Genomic DNA, 27909 nt, shown 5'->3' with positions numbered 1-27909 from the left:
ACGCGGGTTCGGTCCCGGGCGCGGCGGTAGAATTTCAATGGAGCTGAAATTCCAGAGGCACGTGTACTGTGCGATGTGAGTGCACGTTAAAGAACCCCAGGTGGTCGAAATCTCCGGAGTCCCTTCACTATGGCATCCCTCATAACCTGAGTCGCTTCGGGACGTTAAACCCCATAAACCAAACCTAAACCAAACCATGAATCCGTGGGAGTCTTCCTACCACTCCTGGCACAGTGGGTAAGTGATGCGCCACTGCCCTTCTACGGCAGGTGCTGCCACCTGGTGGGGCTTGGGTTGGGTTGTGATCTAGGTTGCTCTTTGCAAGCAGCCTCTCACGGTTAACTGGGCTGCCGCCTGACGCAAGGGGCAAGATGCTCACCTGCCCACCTCTCGGTGCGCAGCCTGTCACATATGTGTATCTTCAGGCAAACACACAACGGCTAAATGCAGGGAATGGCTGCTATAAGTGCAAGCGCACTAAAACTGTGAGGCTGCATATAGTCGGATGATACAAATTAAGTCTGCAGTGAAACTCCGCCCACATTCAGCCTGCGCGCACAGAATCCCTCCACAATGAAAAAGTACGCTGCTTTAACATTTCTTATTACCTAAACAAGAAGCTTATCACAAGAAAAAATTAAGAACTCTAGAATTTTGATACGTGGATTGTTTGATATGATTGTTTGAATATTAAAAAGTTGACTTCGTTTACTGTTGCGGTCAGCCAGAGGAGTAATAGAGGACGCCGCGGACCGCAGCCCAGTGTTAGCAACTGTTGTTTTTTTAAGTTGTATCCTACTATAGTTTCATTTTCTTTTCTTCAAATTTAAACAGTGCTAAATTGTCAGACGAATACACAGATAGACATGACAGGACGGGTGCTGACTCCAACTATGTTTACTGAGACGTATTTTCGTTGAGCATGTAAGAAAGACGACAGTCATGCGCATCAACGACTGACCACAGAAGGAAAGGTCAAGAAAACGGGAGGGGGGGGGGGGGGGAAGTAAAGTGAGGTCGCTTTTATTTTTCTTTTTTTTCCCCCTTTCAAAGATGACAGCAAATAAAGCATAGTAGATTCAGCAGAAACCAAGGCGGTGATCGTTTGATTTTGAGTTAGAAACTGTGTGGCAGTGACGATTTTTGTGAATTACATCGAATTCTTTATGTTGGATGAATAGTTTCGGTTTCCCTTTTCCGAGTTGCGCTCCAGACCATGGTGATGGCGGCCCAGCAGCGTATTAACCAGCCAGCTTAGTATAGTTTGTCGCAGTTTTGGATGCCAATTGGTGTTTCACTGGTTCTTTCATTTTCTGGCCAGCAGGCGTGTCGCTGTTGCGGCACCAACACGTTTCCCTCGCTTCCGTCCGCATGATTCTTCTTGCACGCTCATCACGAAATGTTCGCAGTTTGTGCGGTCGCGCCTCTTCCCATGCGAGGACACCACCTGTGAAGAGATAGCATAGGTCTTTACCATTCAGAAGCAGTCCTATGTAAAGAACCTCAAGGGTGTGTATGCAGTAAAGAATCCGACGCTATTCAGAAAAATTGTCGTTGCCGCACAGTTTCTAACTAAAAAATCAGACGATCACCACCTTGGTTACCACTGAATAAATTTACTGTGATGCAAATGGCTTCTGGCAACTTTTGGGGGTTCCGTTCATGAATTCGGACATTTTTCCTGGTTTCTTAAAGTCTGAATCGACGATGTTTTACTGCATATTGTGGTGGAGCGTACAATCATTTAAATTAGTGTGGGGTTTCACATCCAGAAGGAACACTTGGGTTGTGACGGTCGCTGTAATGGAGGACTCTGGAATAATTTAATTACCTGCAGTTCTTCAATCTGCGCTACCATTGCACAGTACATGGATGTTTTTGTATTTCCCCTCCATCAAAATATGGCTGCCATGGCCACGATCGAACTCGCGACCTTGGTATCAATAGCCAAAGCCGAAGCCACCAAGCAACCGTGGAGGGTTGGAGCATAAACAGAAATGGTGCACAGAATGCGCAGTTCTGACGAAAATGCAAAGCATATCCCACCTGTTGTGACGGTCCTTTTGTCGTCTTGCAGCATAGTGTTACAGCTAGCTTGCAGACAGCAACAGTGCCTCACCCATTTCACCTGCAGCTAGTATGGAGGAAAAGCTTCTCACTTCAAATGGTCAGTGTATTGAAGAGTTAGGTGGAGATCCGGGCAAGTTGGTACATACTTCGAAGCGGCTTTACACAGCGCAACAACAAGAAGACTGTGAGAACACACTCTAATCGCGTCAATTCTAATGTACAGGGTCAATCACACTTAGAGGGAACATGGCTCCGCATGGCTGCGCAAACGCGGATCACCATTGTGACCAAGCCGGTATAGCAAACCTGTGCAAAGGGGCAGATGACAAGAAGCACCATGTCAAGGTCTCTCTTTTTGTGTGCCAGCCTGTATTGATTCATGAACGGGTTGGATGCAATGGCACTCCGCAGGTATGTGGCCATGCGGAGCCATGTTCCCTCTCTACAGAGTTCCATCACTTGACAGATGAGTGACAGGACATGATGGATGGCATTAGAACAATGGTAAAGACCAATTAGCCCAATTAACCTTTCTAGTCGGACCACATAAATACATAAAACCGAGTTGCAAATTGGTCGAGTTGGGGAATCGAATCAGGGTCTCCAGAGTGTGAGACAAGTACGCTAACCCCTCCGCCATGCCAGCTCGATGGTTTGGAATGAACAAAGGCGCGTCTAGTGAATACGGTGTTTTCGTTCGCTTCCATCTTCCTCCCTTCCCGTTAGGGCGAGGTTCAGGTTTCCACTAAGATCAAGGCGTACAGCCGAATGGGCGATGGCGCTTTGTGGACTCCCTGGCAGCGTTGCAAGACGCTGTCCCGTTCCACTCTTAGAGGCGAAGCTTAACATCTTAACCACACATCAGTGACACAGGCAGCAATGCTGTGCTTACGGCTTTCGCCTCACCGTACTTTAGGTGAACAAAGTGCCCCCTGAATTTGATTGACCCTTTACATCAACCCACTCCTGCAGCCCCGTTCTTGGATGTGCTCTTCCTGGTGGCTGTCATGACAGCATGAAAAAAGCCCCAACTACTTTCAGGCATACAGTGCAACAAGAGAAGTTCAATGGGGGTATTTATTTATTCTTTAAAACAGCAAGGTTCCAGTCAGAGAGTGGTGGCTATGTACACGTGCAAGGAAACAGGAGGCGGGAGGGGGGTGTCACAGCCGGTGTGTGCGTGCCAGCTTGGCCTTCTTGGTGGTGCGCAACTTGATGCGGCGCATCTTTCCCCGTTGCTTCTTGTCCTTGTGCAGGGCTGCACGCAGCTGCACACTGCAGTCGCCCATCTGCCGGTCGAGGGCCTTCAGCCTGCACCACCACATGCGTGGGGAGAACAAGTTTGTTAGCAATGACAGGAAGACTTGGGTACGGGTCATGGAGGCCTCTCCAGAGAAAACAAAACAAACAGCCAATCCCTGCTGTATCGAACCTGGATGTACTGAACAGGCAAAACATCCCCTCCAAAATCCCATGCAAAAGTATGGCACCATTGTTTGCATTTATTGAACTAGCATTCAGTGAGACACTGAATAATCGAATGGTACGCTGTGCCCCTGGAAGTGAGCTTCTCCTAATGGCACTCCCACGATCACTTTCCGCGCACTGAGCTGCGTCGGCAGTACAGTCTTGAACACCTGTTGGAAGCGCTAGCCACGTGAAGACATTGTAAAACTGCACGACTACGGCTACACAAGATGTAGGTATCGATACCCTTTGGTCTGGCATACCTATTTTTAACACAAACACTGTTGTTATGAATGGAAGCCAGCACTCGGTGCACTGGTTGTCATGCAGTGAAGCCAACTTGGCAGACCCAAAGCTTGCAATGGTTCTTGCATGGGTTGCTTCACTGTTGAACAGGCTACGATATTCAACTGCACCTCAATTTTAACAAGCCGTTATTTTACTTACAGCATGCTGGTAACAGGATTAGACCTCTTATGATAGGCAATGGCCGGCTACCATTACGACAGCAGGCTCATCACTACAAGAAGCACGCCACTGGCATGGGTGCATTGTATTCTAGCTTGCAGGTTAGAGATAAGCTGTTCTATTGACATTTTTTGTACATCGAACTGTTTGATAATCCTTTGACATAATGGGACGAACTGTGAGAGTTTCATCTATGCTCTCCGACTCCTTTTGAGCAGGAGTGGCAAGGCTTCTTCTCACCTTCGCTTGTCACTGTCCCTGGTGCGGCCCCGCTCAATCTCATCGCCAATGCTGTCGCCATCCTCCTCCTCATTGTCTTCCGCTCGGTTGTCGCCGATGCGGACGTCCCCGTACAGGTCGGAGCTCTCCAGGCTGGTCACGGTCACCGTGTGATCCGGCAGGTCGTAGGTCACGGGCTCCTCCTCATCCCCTTCGGCAGCTGCACTGCCTGCGTGGTGTGCAACAACACAGGTACTGTTGAACAGCGGGGATGACACTGCAGCCTGAACCTCGCAGCATTACCAAGCCACATCATCATCATCATCATCAGCCTGACTACACCCACTGCAGGGCAAAGGCCTCTCCCACGTCTCTCCAATTAACCCTGTCCCTTGCCGGTTGCAGCCACTCTATATTCCCGCAAGCTTCTTAATCTCCTCCGCCCAACTAATTTTCTGCCGCCCCCTGCTATGCTTGCCTTCTCTTGGAATCCACTCCGTTACCCTTAAAAGTACCACTGGTTATCTTGCCTTCGCATTGCATGCCCTGCCCAAGCCCACTTCTTCCTCGTGATTTCAACTAGGATGTCAGTAACCTGCGTTTGTTCTCTCACCAACTCTACCTGCTCCCCCAAACCTCTTAAACAGTGATCACATAAAAAAAAATATACACTGCAGAATAACAAGACCGCAAAGTACAACAACCTTGACTGAGTACAGCTCGAAGCAATAACATGCCTTCATATCAAAGAAAAAAACTACACCTACTAAAGTCACAAGCAGTGTCAGTAAAAACTTGGGGGCGACACTTGAGCACAGAGTGTTATGCGACAGTGTTATGAGAGAGACATTAATTACTGCCGCGGATTGACTATGCATTGCTGTGCTGTGATCTACACACTGAGTGAATCTAAGTACTTGCAAAAGACTCCATTTACCCTCACTGAACGAACATTTTTTGGTGGCAGAGAGTTAGCAAGCTCAGCTTACTGCCCAACGGACAGAGGTATGATCCCAGCACTTGACCAGCCAATTTTTCTTTTAAGCGAAATTGAGATGCCTCTGATGTCATGACCTTGTAGACCAATGAATATTTCCAAGTCGCGGTGCCAAACGGGGTTTTCCACTGAATGGGACCCATAACGCTATTGCGTTAATATACCCTCACCAAAAGTGTGGTGTGGCCATCATGACACACGCTTTGAGGCTATGGCACTGAGCACGAGACTCGGTTACACTGAACACACAGGTGCTTAAGGGCGTACAATTACTCACTGGCATCCACCCGAGCAGAGTTATACGGCTGTAGAGGAAAGCTAGTCAGCTTTCACAGAAACCTCGTACAGTGCAATCCACTTATAACGATAGTGAGAACATGGGAAAATTGATCATTATTACCAATTATCGTTATATCTGGACTGACACAAAAAACAAAAGCAAAAAAGAGCAATACGCTGAGGCAGCGAATGAGTACCGAGCATCGAACGAATATTGCGTCATTAGCCATCTTCACTATATCCGGGACAAATTTTTAGTTATATCTGGATATCTACTTTTTATGATGCCAACATATACACCGCAAGAAGACAAATCGTTTGACACCACTTGGAATGTCCTACGTCAATTAGTTTGACCGTAATGGATGTTTGAAGTTTCAAGAAGTCACGGTTTCGGCGAACCAAAGGTCGTCGGTGCGAAACCTTATAATATGCTACGGATTCGACTAGTAATCTTATGCTCCATAATGCACTGAACCATTTGATAGCATTTGATAGATAACCTTCGACGACAATTAGATGGCCCACAATCTGTGTACCAATGGTACCACTAACTGGTCCCACTTGAATGACCTTGAGTTTGATACTAACACGACCTTGAGCAATGCGAGTATAAGAGTTAATATTCCCAAAGAATACACCCACGTATTTTCTCATGCATGCAGGTATTACAAACTTTCAGACAAATTTTGGTGACAAACACCTTCTGGGCAGTCAGTGTTGCATCCGTTATGTCGCCGGTAATTGTATCGCTATGTATGGTTTATTTTTACGTACGGGCTTTGGGAGAATTAATAAACCTAAAGGATTTGATAGTTATAATTGATATGTCGTTATATCTAGTATCACTATAAGTGGATTACTCTGTAGTTAAAGAAGATTCGTCCTGGTCAAGGGGTTTGAACTGGGGCCACCGCTTCATCAGAGCAGTCGCTCTACCAACGGACCTAACTGGGACTGCTAGCATATGGCACGGCAAGAGCAAACTGATCTATCACTCTTTTTTTAACACTTTTAGCCTTATGTGCTCGGATTTTGCATTGCATAAACCGAAATAAACAATTACTATTATAATTGTTATTGTAGTGGGAATGGTGTTGGCCCAATATTTAGCGAAATCCGCCAAAGTGGAGTAGGTTTGTAATTACATGCTGTATCCTTGCAAGACCTGGCTGAGGGACATTTTTTCAATATATTGGAGGATATAATCAGAGGGAAGGCAGCCGTGGTAAGATATTTAATGCCATACAAAACTCTTTCTCGACTTCTTTGACGACTTGTGCTGCTATCTGGAGAGTATGGACAAAGTCGCACCACTTCCCTCCTCCTCCTCAGGACCTCTCTAAATGATGGGAGTCAGTGCGAGCATGTTTTGCAGTGGCAGTCAAATAAACCAAGTCGGTTCACGTGGACTCCAACAGGTGATCAAGCACTCTTAAGCACTTGACAGTACACACAGGAATGAAGAGGGGACACTACTTTTCCTCTGAGCTTCGGAATTGTAGTGAGTCTTCTTCGTGAAGGCTATTTACCAACACACAATTTAAAAATTCAAAATACAGAAAAAGACATTTCAATCATGTTTCGGATCCTAAACTGTCATATCCTAAGCATTTAGACGAAGTCTGACATACAATTTATGCTTTCAACAGAGTATATAAACCACATGTCCCTGAAGTAAGCACTGGTGCAAAGTAGTTGCATTTGAACAACTGTTGTCAGAAACATGCCAGACATTCCTCGTCAACACCAGGCAGTCAATTATCTGAAGAGCTTGCAGTGATGTCAGTCTATGCCGTGTGATGTTCACTGCACTGAGTTCCTCGCCTCCGCCCATACACACCAAGCAAAGCACAAACCATGGAAGTGTGCTTACCCGGCACTGGCTTGTCCCCTAGGAGGCGCTGCAGAATTTCTCGCTTCTGAAATAAAAAATCACACACTCATTTAGCCACTCAAACTAATTGCAACTGTACTGCATTACAATGGTCAAGCATGGACAAGGCATCTGACAAGCTAGAGATAGAAAGCACGGTTCAAACATGCCAGTCTGGGCAATAATACCATCAATCCTCTTCATATTTTTTTATAAAGTCAAGCACGAATTCAGCTCATTTTACAATACTTATAATGCAAGAAATGTTGCGTATGGTCTACGTTCAGTTGCCCTATCTACTGCAAGACCCAGAACAAATTATGGTAAACAAACAACAGATTATCAAATTATAACATTGTGTAATGCCTACCAGTCTCTTATTCAGATTGCTTTAGAAAGTTCTAGTGCGTCTGCATTTAAGACAAAACTGATGATACTTTTTTCCCCCGGTTAACTTTCAGCTAACTCTGTATACTTAGTTTTTTGAGTGTGTGTTTGTCTTCTTTTTTTTTTTACTTGATTGTGCATATTATGAAATGTTTTGTTTACTGTTAATTGATATTTATTATGGTCTATCATTAACTATTTTCTACTGTAGTCATGTTTGCTCATTGTTTTTTCTCTTGTGTCCATTCGGCCACCGTTTGCATGATGTGTTTGTTAATCGGGGTGCAGGCCTTGTCAGGAGGCATGCCTGGTCTACCTCCTTTAGCCTCACCTCGAGGGCATATTGTACATAGTAATATGGCCAAATAAGCATACCACTACTACTACTACTACTACTAATTACTGAATTCCATGGCAACCCCACATTGTGCACCATGTCTCAGGGCCATCCAAGAAAACAGCTTCCCTCATCCAAAACCCTTCCCTCTAGGGAAGACCTGCAGGCAGTCTCAACCAGTGCCCACACTTCAAAACCTCAGAAATCCGGAACCAGGAGCATGGCTTCGGGGCAGGACAACAACCCTGACTGGATAAGCACTGGCCTCTGTGTCTTTCAGAGGGTGTGGCAAGACACCAACTACACCTAAAGGGTTAGCCTACATTCTGCTGTTAACCCTTTCAGGCGCCATTTTTTGTTTTGACTGAAATTAATTATTTTTTCACCTAAGTAGTATATTCAGGCCTCAAGAAAGGGAATTTGTTAGTTTTCGAGCATGAAAGACCAGCAGGTCAGTTCTTACAACGATGCAGAGAATTCTGTACAAAGTGTCAGATTTGTTAGAAATAGTAACATCGAAATGTTCTCATGTGTCAGGTAAACACTCTAGGGATCGTGGAATCACTTTGTGTTTCGAAGATTCACATTACGCTCGAAACTGAGCAAAAACAATCAATGTTTTCACCCTTGGCAAAATCTGTCTGCACAAAAACGGCAGACAAAGTGCTACTTAGCTCACTCTTATGTGAAATATTACTTACTGTGTTCGCTACATGATACAAAAAAAAAGCAACTTTTTTGCAACAAGAAGGGTGCTCAATTTGACTGAAATAAGGAAATCATTGCTAAGTGCTCCGGTTTCTAAGAAAAGGCTGTAAGTTTGCCACTTACGCAATTGTGTATAAAGCGCCTGAAAGGGTTAATGACCTCAATTGCTGCACAGCTTTGTCCAGAACCAAGAGGCATATGCCACTGCTCTCCTCAGCTGTGGCCAGTGTTTGCCGTTGAACTAGTGACAGCTGGCGGTCAGTCCATCATTTTGTGTGCATTGTTAAATCACCCCAACTTCTTGACGCTGCGTGTAAGGCACAAGCACACTGAAGACTGTGGTAGTCGTCCCAGGACGTCGGTGATCACTGCACCCAAGGACATGACCAGCCCAGTGTTGCCAACAGCTGCGAGGTTGCTGCCTCCTATGCATTTCAAAACTATGCCGGGCTCTTCCTTTCTGGACCAAGCAGCTTTCCAGTTGGGCCCTTCACACTTTTGTGTGGCTGCCAGTGATGCACAAAACTGCCATCTCACTTTAAGCAACCTTGTGCTGCCAGTGTCACTGCCCCAGCCCAACAGGAAGGCCTATAGTACAAAAGACGTGGGCTCGATCCCGGCCGAGGCGGTTGAATTTCTTTGGAGGAGAAATTCTAGAGGCCCGTGTGCTGTGCGATGTCAGTGCACGTTGAAGAACCCTGCAGGTGGTCGAAATTTCCGGAGCCCTCCACTACGGCGTCCCTCATAGCCTTAGTCGCTTTGGCACGTTAAACCCCCATAAACCAACCAACCAGTACTAATAGTTCTTCGGCGCAATGGCACACGGCCAAAGAAGAGAAGCAGGAAGAGAAGGACAAACACAGCAATTTGCTCGTTCTTCTTCTTTCCCTGTTTCTTTTCTTTGGCCCTGTGCCGTTGCGCTGAAAAACTATGAGTGTAAATCAAGTATTCCAACTAGCCCAGGAACTAACTCTACTGAAGTACAATGCCTATAGTACGATACAACTTGAGAAAGACAGCAGTTGGTAACCACGGGCCAAAGTGCACCTAATCCTGTATTATGCTGCTGACCAACTGAAGGAGCAAAGAAAATAATCTTTTAGTGTGTAAGCATTGATCCGATGAATACCAACCCCGAACAAAATCATCCACTGCCGCGTTGTCTGTTTGCAGCTGGCCTAGAGCGAGCGCTCCGTCCCATGGTAGTGCCCACTCATCGTCGTATTGTATGTAGCAGAAATCTGTGCTTTTGCAGTGATTCGAATGGAGTAAACACTCTCTATAGTTTCTTATTGCTTGACTAAAAAAGCACCAAATTTATTGAGCTTATCATTTTCTCTTCTCATATGTTTCTTGTTTAGGTCACAAGAAAAGCTTTATCAGCCAATTACTTTTTTGATGCGGAGGAATTCTGTACAGTTGCTATGAACGATGTATCTGACTATAGAAACTGCTCAAACAAACACAAAGGTGGACCCCTAACTTTCGACAAGGGCTACATACAAGGCACAGCTAACGAAAGCCTTAGAAGATCTGACCCTACTTGTACTCCCAAAAGGGTTGGCCACCAGAGACTTCTACGCTGGCTTGTTGCATATAAAGAAGAGAAGGTGGAAGACTGCAGGCCTAACCTGTGAACACTGTCTCGGAGAGTGAACAGAAAAAAAAAAAAAAAGTGGCTTCTTTCAGGCCAGGTTTTACACAAAGTATCAGACCATGGTGGCAGTCACACAGAAGCCATACCAGCTGCACAGAGGCGAGTAGCACGCTTAAAGCAATATAGCATACAAGTAAGTGGATTGTGTTCCTCAATAAAAACATCCTAAGATTTTACAAGTTCATGAGCTCAGTGAAACTGGATGGCAATTGAGAATGAGCATTTTGTTTTTGGATTTGTGCAGACACTTTACTTCTGCAGTCCACTAGTCATCAGTTGTAGTATGTCTGTAATGCTGCTGCAACACTGTGGCACAATATGAAAGGCACCTGAGAAATTAGCTGGCACCAAGATATGCCGATGCTTCTTTGAAGCCTCATTTGTAAGTGAGAAAACTGATGAGAAAATAACAAAGTGTGTGGTTACCGCTTTTCAGGTCAACAACTCCTCCTTTGCGAGGAGTCATTAGTTACATGACTGAACCAAGCTCTGTGCCATGCAATATCTGCATGATAATATTAAACTGGGTTTAGTTTTATAGGGTTTAATGTCGCAAAGCAACTCAGGCATATTTCCTGAAGAAATGCAGGTCGCTCGTGTAATACCCATATTTAAACATGGGGATAAAGGTACACTAAGCAATTACCGTCCAATTTCCATATTACCTATTTTCTCAAAGGGAATCGAAAAAATATTACACATAAGAATTTCTCAAAAGAAAACATTCGACAGAAGTCTGTCTGGTTGGGAAATTTAATGTTAGGAGAAGGTAAGTGACGCCAACCAAGTAAAATACAGGAAAAACACGACGTTTCGGGACCGGCTCGGCCCCTTCTTCACGGTGTGACTACGGGCGAGCGCAGCTTGGCTTTTTAAGCCCCTGTGTGGAGGACCTGCGGGTCAATGGCCGCAGCCCATGGACGTAGGATGAGGGGAGAGTCCCCAGGGAACGTGTTTGCGGAAACGTGTTTGCATCCCCTACGTGAGAGGCGTGAGCGAGACGCTCGGTCGCATTCTCGGAAAAGAAGGGGTGCTGACAACGCACAAACCGACCAGCACTATCGGTCGCCTTCTCCCCCGCCCAAAAAACCGGCAGCCCAGAGAAAAGGCCCAGGGCGTCGTGTACAAAATTCCGTGTTCCGTCTGCCCGGCGTCGTACATAGGGGAAACGAAGAACTTCGTGGAAAGGATGAACCAACACAAAGCGGACGTCCGTCACATGAATCGTCAACGCAGCGCCGTGGCCGAACACTGTGAAGGGTGTGACCACCCAATTGACTTCGACAGCACCATTGTATTGGAAACGGAAGCTAACCCACGCAGGAGGCTTCTACTCGAGTCGTGGCACATACAGCAAACACGAGAGAATGTTAATCGTTCCCTGGGGACTCTCCCCTCATCCTACGTCCATGGGCTGCGGCCATTGACCCGCAGGTCCTCCACACAGGGGCTTAAAAAGCCAAGCTGCGCTCGCCCGTAGTCACACCGTGAAGAAGGGGCCGAGCCGGTCCCGAAACGTCGTGTTTTTCCTGTATTTTACTTGGTTGGCGTCACTTACCTTCTCCTAACATAAGAATTTCTTCATTTTTTTCGCAACACAGTTTGTATTCTGACTTTCAGCATGGTTTCAGACGGCACCGATCAACAGAGACGGCCCTTGTAGCACAAAAAGAGATCATTTTAGAAGCTTTTAGCAAAAGAGAGATTATAGCAGGCATCTATATCGACTTTACGAAAGCGTTTGATCTTGTAAATCATTTCATCCTTCTTTCCAAGCTACATAGATACGGAGTCCGCGGCATTGCTCACACACTGCTTAAGTCATACCTTGGAAATAGAACTCAGTACGTTGACATAAATGGCAGTAAATCTTCCGTGCTGGCTGTATCAACTGGAGTCCCGCAAGGAAGCATACTTGGGCCACTGTTATTCATCATCTATGTCAATGACATTGTTCGATGCACAGACAGCGCTCAGTTTGTCTCGTACGCAGATGATACGACGCTTTTTGTTAAGGGCAAGACAGAAGCAGACATTGAATTGCTGTCGAATAAAGCGCTTGGCGATTTACACCAATGGGTTAACGCAAACTGTTTAAGGATAAACCCGTCTAAAACACAAGCAATTTTATATTCACCAAAAGGAAAACATCAGCTGACTTCATTGAATCTACGTCTAGGTACAGATCGCATCCAAATAGTCGATACAGTGAAAATACTTGGTGTTTATTTCTCAAAGCATTTAACTTGGAACAAACACGTTGAGTACCTTCAATCGAAAATATCCAGTGCTGTTGGTGTTATTGCGAGACTGAGAGAAATTTTGCCTACCAAGGTTAAAATTATTCTCTATAATTCCCTAGTATTATCTCTTCTTCAGTACTGTATTATTGTCTGGGGCACGACTGGTATGACTGACTTAAAAAAACTGCACTTACTTCAAAAAAAAAGCAGTTCGGTATATCGCTAATGTGTCTTTTTTGCACCACTCGGCCCCCCTTTTTGAGAAATATAATGTTCTCCCAGTGTTTTGCCTATATAACTATAGGTTAATGCTAATATATAAATCTTTTGTGAAAGAAAAAAGTAATTTTTTAATATCTTTAGCCCAACTACAAGAAAACGCCAGACCTCGCCTTACGAGGCACAAGGAAAAATGGCTTGTACCTACACCTCGCACCTCATACCATACGCAATCTTTGAAATATATTACTCCCACATTACTCAATAGTTTAGAGTCGTCGAATTTCGATCCAGCATACGAACCTAAACATACCATTAGTCTGTTCTGTCGGCAGAAATTATTATAGTTTTCTTAGATCTTGTAATGTGAGGCGTTTTCTGCGCTGTAATTATTGTACCCATGTCCCTTGTAGAAATTTACTGTCGCTTCAATTCGTTACATACTGTGTCCAGAATGTCCAACACATTGTACTTCATCTATTTTTTTCTTTGTTTTCTTTTTTTTCTGTGTTTGAAGCGTTACAAACGGTTGTTTGCCTTGCAATGTTGAATTTGTATTTATTTGTTGCGCTTGAACTATATTGCCTCTGTAATATGTATCTGTATTTATTTTTCCGTTGTTATGGTGATGTTGTTTCCGACACGCTGCAATGCCACCATGTAGGGGGCCGGGGCCCCTGTCAAGCTGTTTTTACAGCTTTTAGTCCCGGCTCCTACCTTTTCGAAAGGAAAGGAAATAAAGAGAAATGAAATGAAATGAAAATGAAAGGCTATGAGGGACGCCGTAGTGAAGGACTCAGGAAACTTCGACCACTGGGGGCTCTTTAACGTGCACTGACACCGCACAGCACACGGGCCTCTAGAAATCTGCCTCCATCGAAATGCGACTGCCACGGCCAGGATCGAACTCACGTCTTTCAAATCAGCAACTTAGAACCATAACCACTGACCCATGGCAAGAGCATTAGAGTGCACATTTCGCAAATAAGGTGACGTGTGTCACGAAATTCGAAATTAGCTGATTGGTTGAGAGGGGTCACATGGCCTTATGACATCATCACAACCCGCCCACTGAATTGTGAGCAGCCTGGTCACAGTGGCAAATAGGAATTAAATCAATGACTGATACAGAGAGGTTGTGTGACCAGGTGACGTCCTCACAACCTGCCCATGGAAGAAAGAAAAAAGAGAAGCAAGAAAAAAATGGCAGGAAAATCCGGTTAGAACCAGTTCTCGGCTTTGGCTAGGGAAGAACGCCCATCATCTTTTTCCACTTCGGGGACACTTGGGAAAACAAACGCCAAAGTAGCAAAAATGGGGATCTCTAATAATCATCATCATCATCAGCCTGGCTACCCACACTGCAGGGCAAAGGCCTCTCACACGTCTCTCCCATTAACCTTGTCCTTCGCCAGTTGCGGCCACCGTATTCCCGCAAATTTCTTAATCTCATCCGCCCACCAACTTTTCTGTTGCTCCCTGCTACGCTTGCCTTTTCTTGGAATCCACTCCGTTACCCTTAACGACCAGCGGTTATCTTGCCTTCGCATTACATGCCCTGTCCAAGCCCACTTCTTCCTCTTGATTTTGACTAGGATGTCGTTAACCTCTGTTTGTTTCCTCACCCACTCTGCCATCTTCCTGTCTCAGCATTACACCCATCATTTTTCTTTCCATAGCTCACTGCGTTGTCCTTACCTTAAGCTGAGCCCTCTTTGTTAGCCTCCACGTTCCTGCCCCATAGGTGAGTACCGGTAAGACGTTATATGCGTGTTACATGTGTCCCCCAAGTGTTTGGGTGCAGCAGCAGTACCTCAGCTTTGAGTCGTCGCTTTTCTTCCTTGGCCTCCTGCATGATCTTCTCCTGGGCCTTCTTCTGACGCTCTTTCTTGCGCTTCTGGAAGCCAGTCAGGAATTCCCTGCAGGGGGGTGGGGAGACAGGCCCAGTTAGTTACACTGGGGAGCTAAAACAATTTAAAACAGAAAGCACATTCGGTGTACATGAAGCCACATGGATAGCCTGAACATGTTTGAAACAGCTCCTAGCTTCACTTACCTACACAGCTCAGCTCTATGCCAGTGCACACCCCAGCAGTGTTCTTGTTCTCACCGGAGTCTGACATTGTTTACACTTATGTCTGTCACATAAGACCGGAACAAATGTGTTTTATGCCCTCTCGGTAACCCCATGAGCAGATGCGCAGATGACCAGCAGTGATTGTAGGGTCACCGCAGCAGCAAATGCAGTACCTCAGCTGGAAGAGTTCTGCTATTTCTCGCTGAGGGGTCAGCTGTGATGAATATGAGAGATGGGCATGAAGGCAGTGATACAACAAAGTGCCCGTATTTACTGTTCTCTTTGTGCCCAGTTCACATGGCAATTTCGTTTGCAACTCTTACGTTTCAATGACGCTATCTCTGTTTCCATGTGCATCACGTCATTTTTTATTCTAAATTACTTTCATCAGTGTAACTCCTAATCTTGCCGCTTCGCAGCAAACTAGCAGAATCAACATTCGTCTTCTGGAAGCCCAAACAAATGCATGGCTTCTACTGCCCAAATGAATGAATACCATCCACTCAGATTTATCGCATAAAGCTCCTGTGCCGTAATGTTTACCGATTTGACTCAAACACTGTGCACTGACCAAACTGTGGTGTGCCGCCTTTAACGACGTAATGCGATCGCGCCCGAAGATAAGCGCGGTGATTCTGAAGTGAACGTGCGTCTGGAGTCCAACTGCCCTCAGACATCCAACGGTGCACGATGCGACATGCGGATGACAACTTCGCCGACTATCTGCCAGAGTTCGAGGTCTACGAGAATGAAGATCGCTCACCGGCGCTCCCGTTCGTCGAAAACCAAGTGTATTTTCTTAGGCGGCTGCTTGGAGCGCTTCTTCTTCATGATTTCAGTGAAATTATATTACAGACAGGAGAATAAACAGTCGGAACTTCTGTTCGCCACGGTAACCACGCTACCGCTAGCCACCCTACTACCGCGCTGCCAACGGACGTATTATTTAGTGTGGACAGATGTAGCCACAACTAGCCATGGACGTACCCATTTTTAGGAAGTCGTCTATGAAGCAAATATGTGATAAAAGTTATCACACAAGCGAATTTTATATATTATAAAAAAGGTGCTTTGCAGTCTGTAACAAAAGGGTTAAGAATCTCTCCTTGTGAAGCTTACTGAAAACTCCCGCGATGCTAATCGTTTCCTTGAAGTAGAATAAACACTAGCGCCACTAAAAATCGTCTGCTTCTGACCGAGTTTCGCGCCGTCTACGGCGCGTGGCGGTCTCCTGAGTTCGAGGCTTCGCCGGGCACGGACCAATGGGGGTCTCCCCTCCTGGTATATCTGGCATTTGAAGCAAGATGGCTCTCAGTATAAATATAAGATCAGCTATTTCCACATCAGCCTCGATTAATTACCGGACTGATGGTATTTCGCCGCATTTTCGTGCCGGAAACCTCACCTACGTGCAGTGGGACGTCGGTTAGGCACACCAGGGGCACGCGGCCGTGACCCGAACGCTACGAAAACAGCGCCCGAAGTCGAGGACGGCACGGCAGCTCGGCGCTGCTGCACGGAGGGGTCCGACTCCATTAGTTGCACGAGGTAGCGGGCACACGTTTCTGCGGACCCCAAAGGAAGCGCGGCGTGCCCGCTCTCGATTGTTGCCTTCGCAGGCGTAGCTTGCCAGCTTGTCTCTCGTCGGCCGGGAGTGCGTAGTCTCTCGGCACTGACTACGATCGCGTCGTGTTTGTGGTGTCCCACGAGTGCTCCGGCGAGCGACGCGCTCGTGCGTTTTGACAAACAGCGTCGACTCTCACAGCGGGGTCGAAAAGTGTGTGCCGGTGTGGTGTGCCAGCCAGAAGCGTTCGTCCAGCGTCGGCACTGCGTGAAACCGTTTAGGCGAGCAACGCGTTGCTCAAAGCCCCCTCAAAGTGCCCTGTGCTCGCCGAAGGCACCTCGTCGGGCGCTGAAGCGATGGCGGAGGCTGCGGCGGTTCCCTCCCGCGTCTGATCTGCTGGCATCGCTCAGCCGGCAACATGACCAGCAGGTATGATTTCCCAAGCGTCTGGTTCTGCTCTCGAGTGCGCGCTCTGCGTGCAAGTTTGAAAATATAAAGTTTCGGAGTATAATGATCGACCAGCGGCGTCCCAGCTTGTGCTGGCGAGGGGATGCCGCTTTCCCGTTAGTAGCCCGACCGGCGCGAACGGTTCTTAACCGAAAAGAGAATGGAACCATTATTTCGCCGACTATTGTTCTCGAGTGCATCGCCGAGCGACCGTCCGTCCGTGCGCGCGAGAGAGCCGTGGTTTCCCCCTTTGTGCTTCTTCGCCTTTGATCGCCGTGGTTTAATCTCGTTTTACTCGTCCGAGCGGCCGTTCTATAGTTGGGTCACCGCGATGACCCACCGCCGGATGGCCAGTTTCAGCTGACGGAGGAAGAGCGGGCCAAAATAAAGAAAGCGCCGCTGCGTCTGGCGGCGGCGTCTGGGCACGCGTCGTATCGGCCTCCGCACGTCGCTTCCATCTGGTACATCCTTCCGAAGCTGTCTGTGGGTTTGTGGTGTAAACAGCGTGCTGAAACCGCCGCGATAACCGCTCTCTGCCCGATAGGGCCTCCCCTCTCACCCCGGTCGATTAACGAGCGATCCCTTTTCCACGCGAGCCATGTTCCGTCTGCGGGGCCCAGTCGCCCTACATTTCGGTGAACGAAAATTCCCCAGTGCGCGATTATGGCGAAGTCGTGTTGAACTTCATGCCCGATTTCATTTTCCCGTGGTTTTGTTATGGATTGAGCGGTGTCTGAGAATGATCGTGAACATCGGATTTATGATTGGGTTGCTGTTGCGTCACGCTTGCCATATCCCAGTGGGCATTGAAGCTCCCACGGGACGTTCTAAACGTCTACGGGACGTTCTAAACGTCTACGGGACGTTCTAAACGTCTATGGGACGTCTAGGGGAGTTGCAGTGCCTATTGGGATATTGCTTGCTGGAATTTTTTTCCATGTTAAATTGTTGCTTTGGCAGTCCACCTGCGGTTAAGTGTTTGGTGAGAAGCTGCTTTTAAGTCTGAAGGGAAAGATGCCAGGCTCTTGGGGGGCCCGATTTCATTTCCTCGTGGTTTTGTTATGGATTGAGGGCTGTCTGTGAGAATGATTGTGAACATCGGATTTATTATTGGGTTGCTGTTGCGTCACGCTTGTCATATCCCAGTGGGCATTGAAACTCCCACGGGACGTCTAGGGGCGTTTCAGTGCCTATTGGGATGTTTCTTGCTGGAATTTTTTTCCATGTTAATTGCTGCTTTGGCAGTCCACCTGTGGTTAAGTGTTTGGTGAGAGGCTGCTTTAAAGTCCGAAGGGAAAGATGCCAGCCACCTGGGGGTTAAAAACCTGTTCAGTTTATTCTGAGGTACAACAGGAAGAAGCGCTGCTGGACTAGTTCCAAATTGTCTTAACACCTCCACAGTTCTGGCAGGCATACCATACTTTTCTGTGTCTGTCCTGTGTATTTGTGTTCTTGTCTCGTGTGTTCACTAAGCGCTAGCAAATATGATTCCAGACGCTTTCCAACTAGCCCAAGTTTCCGCCTTAAGTCTTTTGCCCGTGCCAGTGTTTTCATTCTGGTTGCATAATCTTTCACTCGGGCTGCTGCATAAATGGCTTGCTTCCAACTGTGGAAATGCTATTTAAATGCAATCGCTGCCTGATGACATTGTTTGATTCAGTTGAGATGCGTGCATACTTTAAATAAAATAGCACAGTGTATGTAGAACCAGCCAGCTCAGCATCAGGTATTGCCAGCAACGCTTGATGCTGGACTGGATGGTTCATCATTTCTCCTAGGAATACCTGTAGCCCGCAGCAGAGAAATATGCTTGTCCTGTCTTTCTTGTTATCTTTGTCATATGCTGAAGCAGCCACTGACCATAGTTGAAAACAGAAGAGACTCGTTAATTCACCACCACTCCTGTCCTGCTCACTGTGAACAAAAAGGTCATACAGGTTTCGAAACTTCTTTTCTTTTGTGTACTATGACCAGCGACTGCGCTATCACCGGATTACCATGGCTGAGCAGAGGCATTTGCGTCAAACTCTCAACTGCATGCATTTTTAAAGTTCACCAAGGATGTCTATGCACTGTAAACTGTGCACTGCTACATTTCATTGCTGTATGACATAGCTGGAAGTTATCGAAAGTTGTGGAAAATGACAGCCTTGGCACACTTTGCACCCTTGCTAGGTTGCTTTCCCATCGCACATAATTGTCGTGTGTTGCAGCGCTGTATTCTATTTTATTTTATTTACAACATACTGCTAGACTGATTTGAGGCTGTGTACAGGTTTGGGACATAGTGTAGCTCAAAAGGAGCAAGTTCAGAATAGTGAAAACCAACTATTATTCAAAACATCAAGCAGTGGTTTGAAAGTAGTCAGTGAGCAAAAGGAAGAAAATGAAAACAGACACGATCTTGCAATCCGGGAGTGTTCTCTTGATGCGATGGGAAGCCACCACACAGCTGAAATTAGATTGGAAATTAGGGCTTGGGCAGAAACAGTGCAGGTCAGCAAGCTTTGTGTGTGCAGCTGTCGGGTCCCCCTATTTTTTTTCTTGAGCAAGACTGATGGCAAAGCCTCTCTCTGTCCCTTTTCACTGGACAGAAGTATGTATAGGAGCGAAACAGGAATGAAAAAAAAAAAGAAAAAGCCGACACTGAGACAGCGATCGAATATCGAGCGTTAACGCACCTAACATAGGTCGCGGTTCGAATCCCTGCCACAAGCTAGACTCTAACTCAAATAGTAAGTTTATGTTGCACGAAACACAAAATCGTATGCCACCACTCTGAACACTCTCTGACAAGAGCTTCAGCCTCAATGTCCATGTGAATATTCGTGAAGACGGTGAATTGGGGCACATAGGTCGCCGGTTCCAATCTCTGAATCATATACACTGTCCGGAGAATTCTGCGGCAAACTGTTGGCCCACGAGTTTTATACAAATTTCGGGAATAAGTGACTCAACTATGATGCCTGCCAGACAAGGATATATATATATATATATATATATACCGGATCGACATAGTTTCGTTCAGAGTTGTGGTGCTCGGTTGTCACACTGCCGCTTATTATTATTTTATTCCTTTATATGACCATCTCGGGTACCATGGCAACCACTGGGTTACAATTTGCGTTATAATGCTGAAGCCTGAAACGCGAGAAGCTTAATGCTCTGAAAACTCATGCACGCAATTGTGATATCACTAAATTGTAATTACACGCCGGATTACTGCTGTACGTCCAGTCGAAACACAATCGCAGCAGTCACGATTGCAACATGCAGATAAGGTAAACTTTAAGAATGGATCCAAGATAACAGAACCAGATTTTTGATGGAGACATTCAGTGCCATAAATGCAACTTTGGTGTGCATCTTTAAACTGTCTAAGGACTGTTGTCTTACTTGATCATCAAGAGACAAACCTGCTTGGTCTTTCACAGTTTTTGTATAATTTGTCTTCATTTTTTTGTGTTTATGTCACCCCGCTCACACATACATTGATTTTTAATAGCAAAGCTGACTGACTTGTATTTTAGGAATAGAGAACCAGGTCCTAGAAGCAGGACATTTTCTTTGTACTTTCTGTGGCAATATAATTTTATTTAGTATTAAAGAACTTGTGCTAAATAAGATATTTCATTAGAAAAAAAGGTAGAAAAAAAGGTAGAAAGGTTTAATACAACAGTGTATTAGTCGTGTAAAATGAATGGAGCCACTTTGTATAAATAGTTTGTTAGCTGCAGTTATGTTCATAGATGACCTGCACGCACCATTTAGGGTAACTCCCCGTCAAACGACTTGCCAAGAAACTTCTCTGTCCACGCTCAAGTCAGTTTGTGCATTGTGTGATGGCTTAATAAAGGATTTAATTGCATCCTGTTTGCACCAGTTGCGATCCTTTCTCTGTGAGCTTCTCTGAGGGAACAAATCTGCGAATAATAACTTTGCGTTCCATGAAGTGATAATGTGTAAAGGAAGTGCCAGTATTAGATATGCGATCTATCGCCTTTGGGGTTGGAGATATTCTAAGTGTTGTTTTGGCAATGAACAGATGTGGTGATAATACAGATATCCAGCCACTTGTGTGCTCGACAGCGCTGCTCCTGTAAGGCCAAGATTCAAAGGCTTTCAAGCAAGCTGTAAACAGCACTGATTGCACAGAAAGGAAGTGCTTATTTGTATGGACTTGGGGAAGCCAGTTAATGAATTTAGATCAGGGAATAGACGTAGCAGTAGCGGCAGAATATCAAGTTCTTAGGTCAGCATGAAGCCACACAGAGACTTGGTCGAGACAGATATTACTCATGCATAATTTTTTTTTTTTCGCCCTAGAGACCCGGATCCGCACATTTATGAGAAGGGAGAATTAAAAAAAAAAAGCATTTTAATGTTAACAGAGTGGAGAAATATGAAAACTAGAGCACATAAAAGAAATGAACAAGATGTTCAAACTGCTTGGTGCAAGGGGCAAGCTGATCATTTGGGACATAACACAAGGAAACAAAAAAAAACATCCGACAAGGCATAATTTACCTGCAGAAATGTAACGCAGCATTGACCACTGAAAGAAGTTTCATAAGCTGTAATGAGAGTTGTCGCGGTGGGTCAGTGGTTACGGCGCTCGGCTGCTGACCCGAAAGACACGGGTTCGATCCCGGCCGCGGCGGCCAAATTTCAATGGAGGCGAAATTCCAGAGGCCCATGTACTGTACGATGTCAGTGCACGTTAAAGAACCCCAGGTGGTCGAAATTTCCGGAGCCCTCCACTACAGCGTCCCTCATAGCCCGAGTCGCTTTGGGACGTTAAACCCCCATAAACCAAACCAAACCAAAAGCTGGAATGAGTTGGTGGTGGTCAGAAATGTTTGTAGAGCTGCTTAGAAAGATGAATCTGCATGGCTCATGATGCTCGATGGTAATCTGTTCCATTTGTTTATTATGGAAACTAATGTCACATTCTTTTTATTTTTTTTTAATAAAAAATGCACCCAGGGAGCTATGAGCGCTTTGGGAAAAAGTCGAATAGTTAATGCTGTATGCATGGCGCGTAGCCAGAATAGGTACAGTGTAGCTTTGCAAACATAATCTGCAGTTGAAATGTGGCTCTTTTGGAGGTCATTGAGTGCTCTCTCCTGCTGTTCACCCTGTTGTCTCTCTGCCAGAGTGGATCGTAGCCTTCACAAATCCAAAGGCAATTCGCTTAAGACCCATTCCTCGCACATATTCAGTGAAGCATGTGGAAGGAGTATAACTGAAGCGAGGCATTGTCTCGTGCTAAAAACACACACAGCATTGGCACTTGCTGGAAGCTTTTGCAACGGATAATTGTGTGGGCTCAGATGGCCCATTTTTCCTTTTTATTGCTGCCTATTTAGCATCACATCGCAGTAAACGAGTGCCCGAAGCTGCGAGCTCTTGCAAGCAGACATGTTCATAATACGAGGCCCTGGGAGAATAATACTGCATTTACTCATGCAATGAGGACACCTTTTTTCAACCAAAAAAATTGCCTGAAAATTTTAGAAGTCCTTTCTTGACATTCAAAAGCTAGAGAGAGCTCAGAATTTGGCCGTTCGTTTTGTTTTCAATAAGTATGGGCGATATTTTAGTGTAACAAGCGCGAAAAAATCTTTGGGTTGGGACTCCCTTCAAAAACGTAGGAAAGTTCTGCGTTTAAAATTATTTCATAACATATTTCATTCTAGAACTGGAATAGACAAAACCAAATATATAGCCAACCCTGATTACGTGTCTTTACGAAGAGATCATCCACTTAAAGTTAAAGAATACAGATGCCGGACTGACCTTTTTAAAATGTCTTTTTTCCCTAAAACGGTTTCAAAATGGAACAAGCTGCCTGAGGAAGTAGTGTCCATATTATCAAATGATTCATTTTCTTCCATGCTGTGACATTTTTTATGTATAATAATTCCGTGTTCTTTCTATCTCATTGTTATCTTTTTTTTGTAACCACCTGCATGAGGTAGCATTTGTGTACTTTTTGTTCAACCCCCCCACTGTAATGCCAGACAGTGGTGCTGTGGGTATGATGATAAATAAATAAATAAATAAAAAAAGTGTGTGGGGGGGGGGTTTGGTTGTTGCTTGGGGGTTGGTATGTTGGGTCAGGTATTTACGAAATTTTACTTCCTGACAACCTGAGTAGGGCATGCGTGTGTTACAAGAGTTCAGTAATTATTGAGTAAATATGGTAGATTGTTTTAAGCTTGATTGTTTTAAACTTAAAGGTGCACTGAAGAGGAATCTGAACTCTTCATTTTGCCACGGTAACTCTATCTACACGTTCCCAGCATTCTTAGAAGCTTCTATTTATTGCCCTGTGTGGCCAATTTCCCTAATTAAATCGGATCAACGTCTGGGTCCCACCTTTCTTTTTTAATTCCCTGCATACGATGGGAGGAGTAGGCCAATGCATGGAGTGCCTTTCAGGCAGTAGCGTGGCGACTTTTCGTTCGCTTTTATTCTGTTTCTTTTAGGTTGCCGTGAATAAATATGCCTAGTCAGAGACTACATAGCTGCAGATTAGGCCCACGGAAATAAAAATACGTGTGGACTCTATGCTTTCACCGATCACTACGTATCACTCCGTCGATGGCAGAGCGGCAAGCCGCCATGGGACTGGGTGAACGGTTGGTCGACTCCTCCCATCGTCTGCGGGGAATTAAAGGTGCACTGAAGAGGAATCTGAACTTGTCTTTTTGCCGCGGGAACTCGATCTACACGTTCCGAGCTTTCTTAGAAACTTCGATTTATTGCCCTGTGTGGCCGATTTCCCTAATTAAATCGAATTAACGCCTGGCTCCCGCCTTTTTTTTTTATTCTCCCTCTTACGGTGGCCGGAGTCGACCAAAGCGTGGAGTGCCTTTCAGCCAGTCCCGTGGCGGCTTGCCGCTCTGCCATCGGCGGCGTAATACGTAGTAGTCCGTAGTAGCAAATAGACTGCACGTATTTTTACTTCTGCGGGCTTATTTTGCGGCTATATTATCTGCGAATGAAACTATTTATTCACGGAAACCTAAAAAACAAAATAAAGCGAAAGCAAAGCCTCCACAGAGCTGGCTGAAAGGCATTCCATGCGTTGGTCGACTCCGCCCACAGTACGAGGGAGAATTAAAAAAATAAAAGACGGGAGCCGGACATTAATTCGATTTAATTAGGGAAATCGGCTACACAGGGCAATAAGTCGCAGTTTCTAAGAGTGCTAGGAACGTGTAGATCGAGTTGCCGCGGCAAAAACTCAAGTTCAGAATCCTCTTCAGTGCACCTCTAATATTCTGCACTGTGCGAGGATTGCAAGGCTTTCTGCCGGCTTTCGGGGAGAACTAGCTTTGGATTGGCAGTGTAAAGGTGTTGATACCAGGTAACTGGGTCAAGCACCCATCCCAAGAAGAAAAGTTGGCGGTAGGTTCCGATATAGTGTCGCTTGTGCACAGCTGCACAGAAAAAATTCAGTTGCACCACGGGGGACAAGAAACGAATTGAAAATGACTGGGGAGAAGCAGGCGCACCATTCTGCCAGAAGTGTAGAGGTACTCTCAGTATTTAATGCAAAGAAATATTTTTTAACACAGTGCTGTTGTATTTTTTTTTTTTTGAGGGGGGGGGGGGGTCATGGGGGATGTAAATTCAGATTAAAAAAAATTTTGTGCAGCCTGTATCCCGTAATTGGCCCAGCTGAGATAGAGAAAAGAAAGGAATAAAGTGCTCACTCTCCAGGACTTCGGGCACTTGTAGGCCTGGCGTAGCTGGGTCAGTTTCACTTAACACCCTCTGTACAACGGAATTCACGACACACCACACTAATAACAGGTGCTGTAAACGAGGTCCACCAATACGGCGGTTGCTGTAGAATTTGTTTTACACGTTTTGGTTTGGTTTGGAACAGTGAAAAATGCATGATAACATGAGGCTGGATTGCTGAGCCTGTTAATTGGCATTGCCTGATGATCACTGCCAGCTTTAATGATGGTTTGGGGATAATTAATTGATCTTCCATCAGTGATTTGGTCAGTCTGGGCTAGGAGGGCATGTTACATGTCCATTGCTGAATGTCATGTGACTTAATGCACAGTTGAAATGAAGAAAAGATGCGGTGCTCTGAGCTCGCCTAAGCCTTCATCGTGCGGGAAGTAGTGTCGGCAGAGAGGCCAGAGAGATAGGCCGCAGGGGCAGCGTGTGCAGCTGCAGAATCTTGGGTGGCATGTTCTTATCGGAGTGGAACACCGGCAGGCAGTTGTATTTGCCCTCATTTTACAACCTTTGTGCCTTCTCTCAGTGCTGCTTAAAACTACTTCTTGCCTTTTCTTTCTACCTGTGCTTGCATAAAGAGGAGTGCCATCACTGCACATTGTGATAGGGTGGCGGCTGGATGAGAACCTTAGCTCCTCGGTCTCTGTTTGTTGGAGTTGCGCTTCACGTGCTCATCTTGCCTTGACCTCGGCCACTTTGCTGTGTGTGCTTTGTTGGCCCCTTTAAGCACTAATTGTTAATGAGGCTCTGAAACACCTACTGACCTTACCTTATTTATTTATTTATTTATTTATTTATTTATTTATTTATTTATTTATTTATTTATTTATCATCATACCCACAGCGCCATTGTCTGGCATTACAGTGGGGGGGTTGAACAAAAAGTACACAAATGCTACCTCATGCAGGTGGTTACAAAATAAAAGATAACAATGAGATAGAAAGAACACGGAATTATTATACATAAAAAATGTCACAGCATGGAAGAAAATGAATCATTTGATAATATGGACACTACTTCCTCAGGCAGCTTGTTCCGTTCCGAAACCGTTTTAGGGAAAAAAGACATTTTAAAAAGGTCAGTCCGGCATCTGTATTCTTTAACTTTAAGTGGATGATCTCTTCGTAAAGACACGTAATCAGGGGATGATCTCTTCGTAAAGACACTTGCCATGAACATGTGAGCCAAATAATTCAATTCAGTTTATTTGCATCTATACATGTACAGATGACAGGAGTGCAGACAAAAAGCCAACTGAATTCGGCTTGACGGGGTCTGTGCCCCCTACAGAAATGGCAGTATGCACAATAAAGAGAACATAAAGATACAGTAGTGGATAAACGAAAAAAAAAGCATTGGTGAACATTCTATAACAGAAATACACACGGGTTAAAAAAAAAAATCAACGATAGAATGCTGCAAGGAATTAAAGTACAGAAAGCATATGGTATAAAAATGATACAATTAAAACAGCTTTGAAATTCATTGTATAAATTTATTATTTTTTATTTATCACATACTGCGGACGAAATATGGTCCAAGCAGGAGATAATAAGTTACTTGCAAGCTAAGAAAATTGGTTAGGCATTCATGGTGTCAGTGTATACCACAGCAAAGCAAGCAAAACAAAAGAAAAAGGAATCAACAATGAGTCCATTAAAAGGAGAGATTGGTTGTTATTGAGTTTCTAATGAGTTTAACAAAGATGGTAGTGTGTGCCGTAACATTTGTTGACCACTTCTACACGTAGCAGAGAACCCGCGTGCGAAAATTGGCGAGTCCTTTTCGGCGACTTTTTCATGCCTGCACGCTGCTGCGCAGTTCTGTTCACAGATGGCTATTGGTTAGATTCTTTGATTCATCATGCCGCTGCCACGGCTCTGGCCAGTCATCAGCATCGCTGCGGCGAGTCGGGAAGCTCCGCACCCCCTTGCAAGGAGGGCTGACTTTTGAGCCTGAAAAAAGCGACGAGACGACAGGGAAAGACGTGAAAATACCGAAATTCAAATCTTGACTACAGATAACTCAGCTTCTACAAAACGCATTAAAAAAATCTTGCTGGAGGGTATTCATGAAATGGCATCCTTTAACATACCAGGAATACTGCACCCTTTTAGGAGCCCTTAAACTAGCAGGGGGACAATTTCAAAGGCTTTACTGAATGCACTTAAGAAATTGCCATCGTCTCAGGTTTTTAAATATGCAGTTTCTGCTGGGTCTTCATATATCAGTATTGTGACCGAAAACTCCTCTCATGGTATGAACTGTGCTCTTTTTGAGTGATTCCTGTCATATGGAGCTATTATGTAAGCAAACGTGGACATTGCGGGCACTTTGAAGGAGTGGGGACACTAAATTTTTTGAAGTGTGTTTTCGCTGTAGAATGATGCATACGACATTAGTAAACATGGATCACCATGTAGAATTTGTTAGCACTGAAAAGAAAATTGGATGTTGAATTTTTTCCCTATGTGGTTTCGGTTGAAGTTTCCAGGCGGTGTTTGCAGCATCACAATTCATCTTGAAAAATTTAGCGCGACACACAAGGACAGAAAGAGTAGACGACACGAGCGCTCTTTCTGTCCTTGTGTGTCGCGCTAAATTTTTCAAGATGTATGTTAACCAACTCGCCCAATCTGCAGTATTGTTAAATCACAATTCAGCCTGAGATCGCCTGAGGCATAGACAAAAACTGCATTATAACCACTAAGTCCTTCATGTGTTAAACTGCTGCAGAAGCGTGAATGGCAGCAGGTGAACAAGGGTGCAGTTTTTGTGGGCTGCACGTGATCTGGTGCTGGCTTGCGACGTCACAACCTCTTTGGACAGCTTAAACCAAAACTGCGTAGAAGAATAGAATCAGGTATAAGTTACGGTATAAGAGAGCTATAAAAAGCTCTAAGTCAGCTGTAAGAAGAACTTTTGTAGGTCTAGTGCCGCCCACATTATAAACTGTTATAGACACCCAATTTTGGTAGCATGCTTTCTTCTTAGCATTGCTATGCATGGATCACCATGTGGTATTCACATAGGGCCGCTAAATAATTTACAATTGAATTTTTCTCTCATGCTGTTTTGGTTTCAACAGTTCTGCCATGCCAGTGTTGCGTTTAGGTTGCGTGAGACATG

General features: G+C 45.2%; 2 protein-coding genes across 2 annotated transcripts in view; one reads left to right on the top strand and one right to left on the bottom strand.

The window, feature by feature from the left end:
* Window positions 1-3129: 3129 nt before the first annotated feature.
* Window positions 3130-15955, bottom strand: vito (nucleolar protein viriato). The gene is made up of 5 exons (XM_089586125.1): window positions 15768-15955; window positions 14741-14846; window positions 7377-7422; window positions 4246-4453; window positions 3130-3381 (listed from the first exon to the last, which is right to left on the bottom strand). The coding sequence occupies exons 1-5, from the start codon at window positions 15833-15835 to the stop codon at window positions 3234-3236; spliced, it is 576 nt and encodes a 191-aa protein (XP_089442251.1). The 5' UTR covers window positions 15836-15955; the 3' UTR covers window positions 3130-3233.
* Window positions 15956-16285: 330 nt separating this feature from the next.
* The window catches only part of Hel89B (histone acetyltransferase 1), a 118814-nt gene continuing 107190 nt past the window's right edge, over window positions 16286-27909 (top strand). Inside the window, exon 1 of the mRNA XM_089586123.1 lies at window positions 16286-16997. Within this exon, the coding sequence (XP_089442249.1) occupies window positions 16987-16997 (11 nt within the window). The 5' untranslated portion in view covers window positions 16286-16986. The remainder of the gene's footprint in view (window positions 16998-27909) is intronic.

Source organism: Amblyomma mixtum, chromosome 4 (assembly GCF_055824585.1).
Source record: "Amblyomma mixtum isolate Tamu chromosome 4, ASM5582458v1, whole genome shotgun sequence".
NCBI classification, from domain to species: domain Eukaryota; kingdom Metazoa; phylum Arthropoda; class Arachnida; order Ixodida; family Ixodidae; genus Amblyomma; species Amblyomma mixtum.
This window is presented reverse-complemented; position numbering and strand designations above follow the sequence as displayed.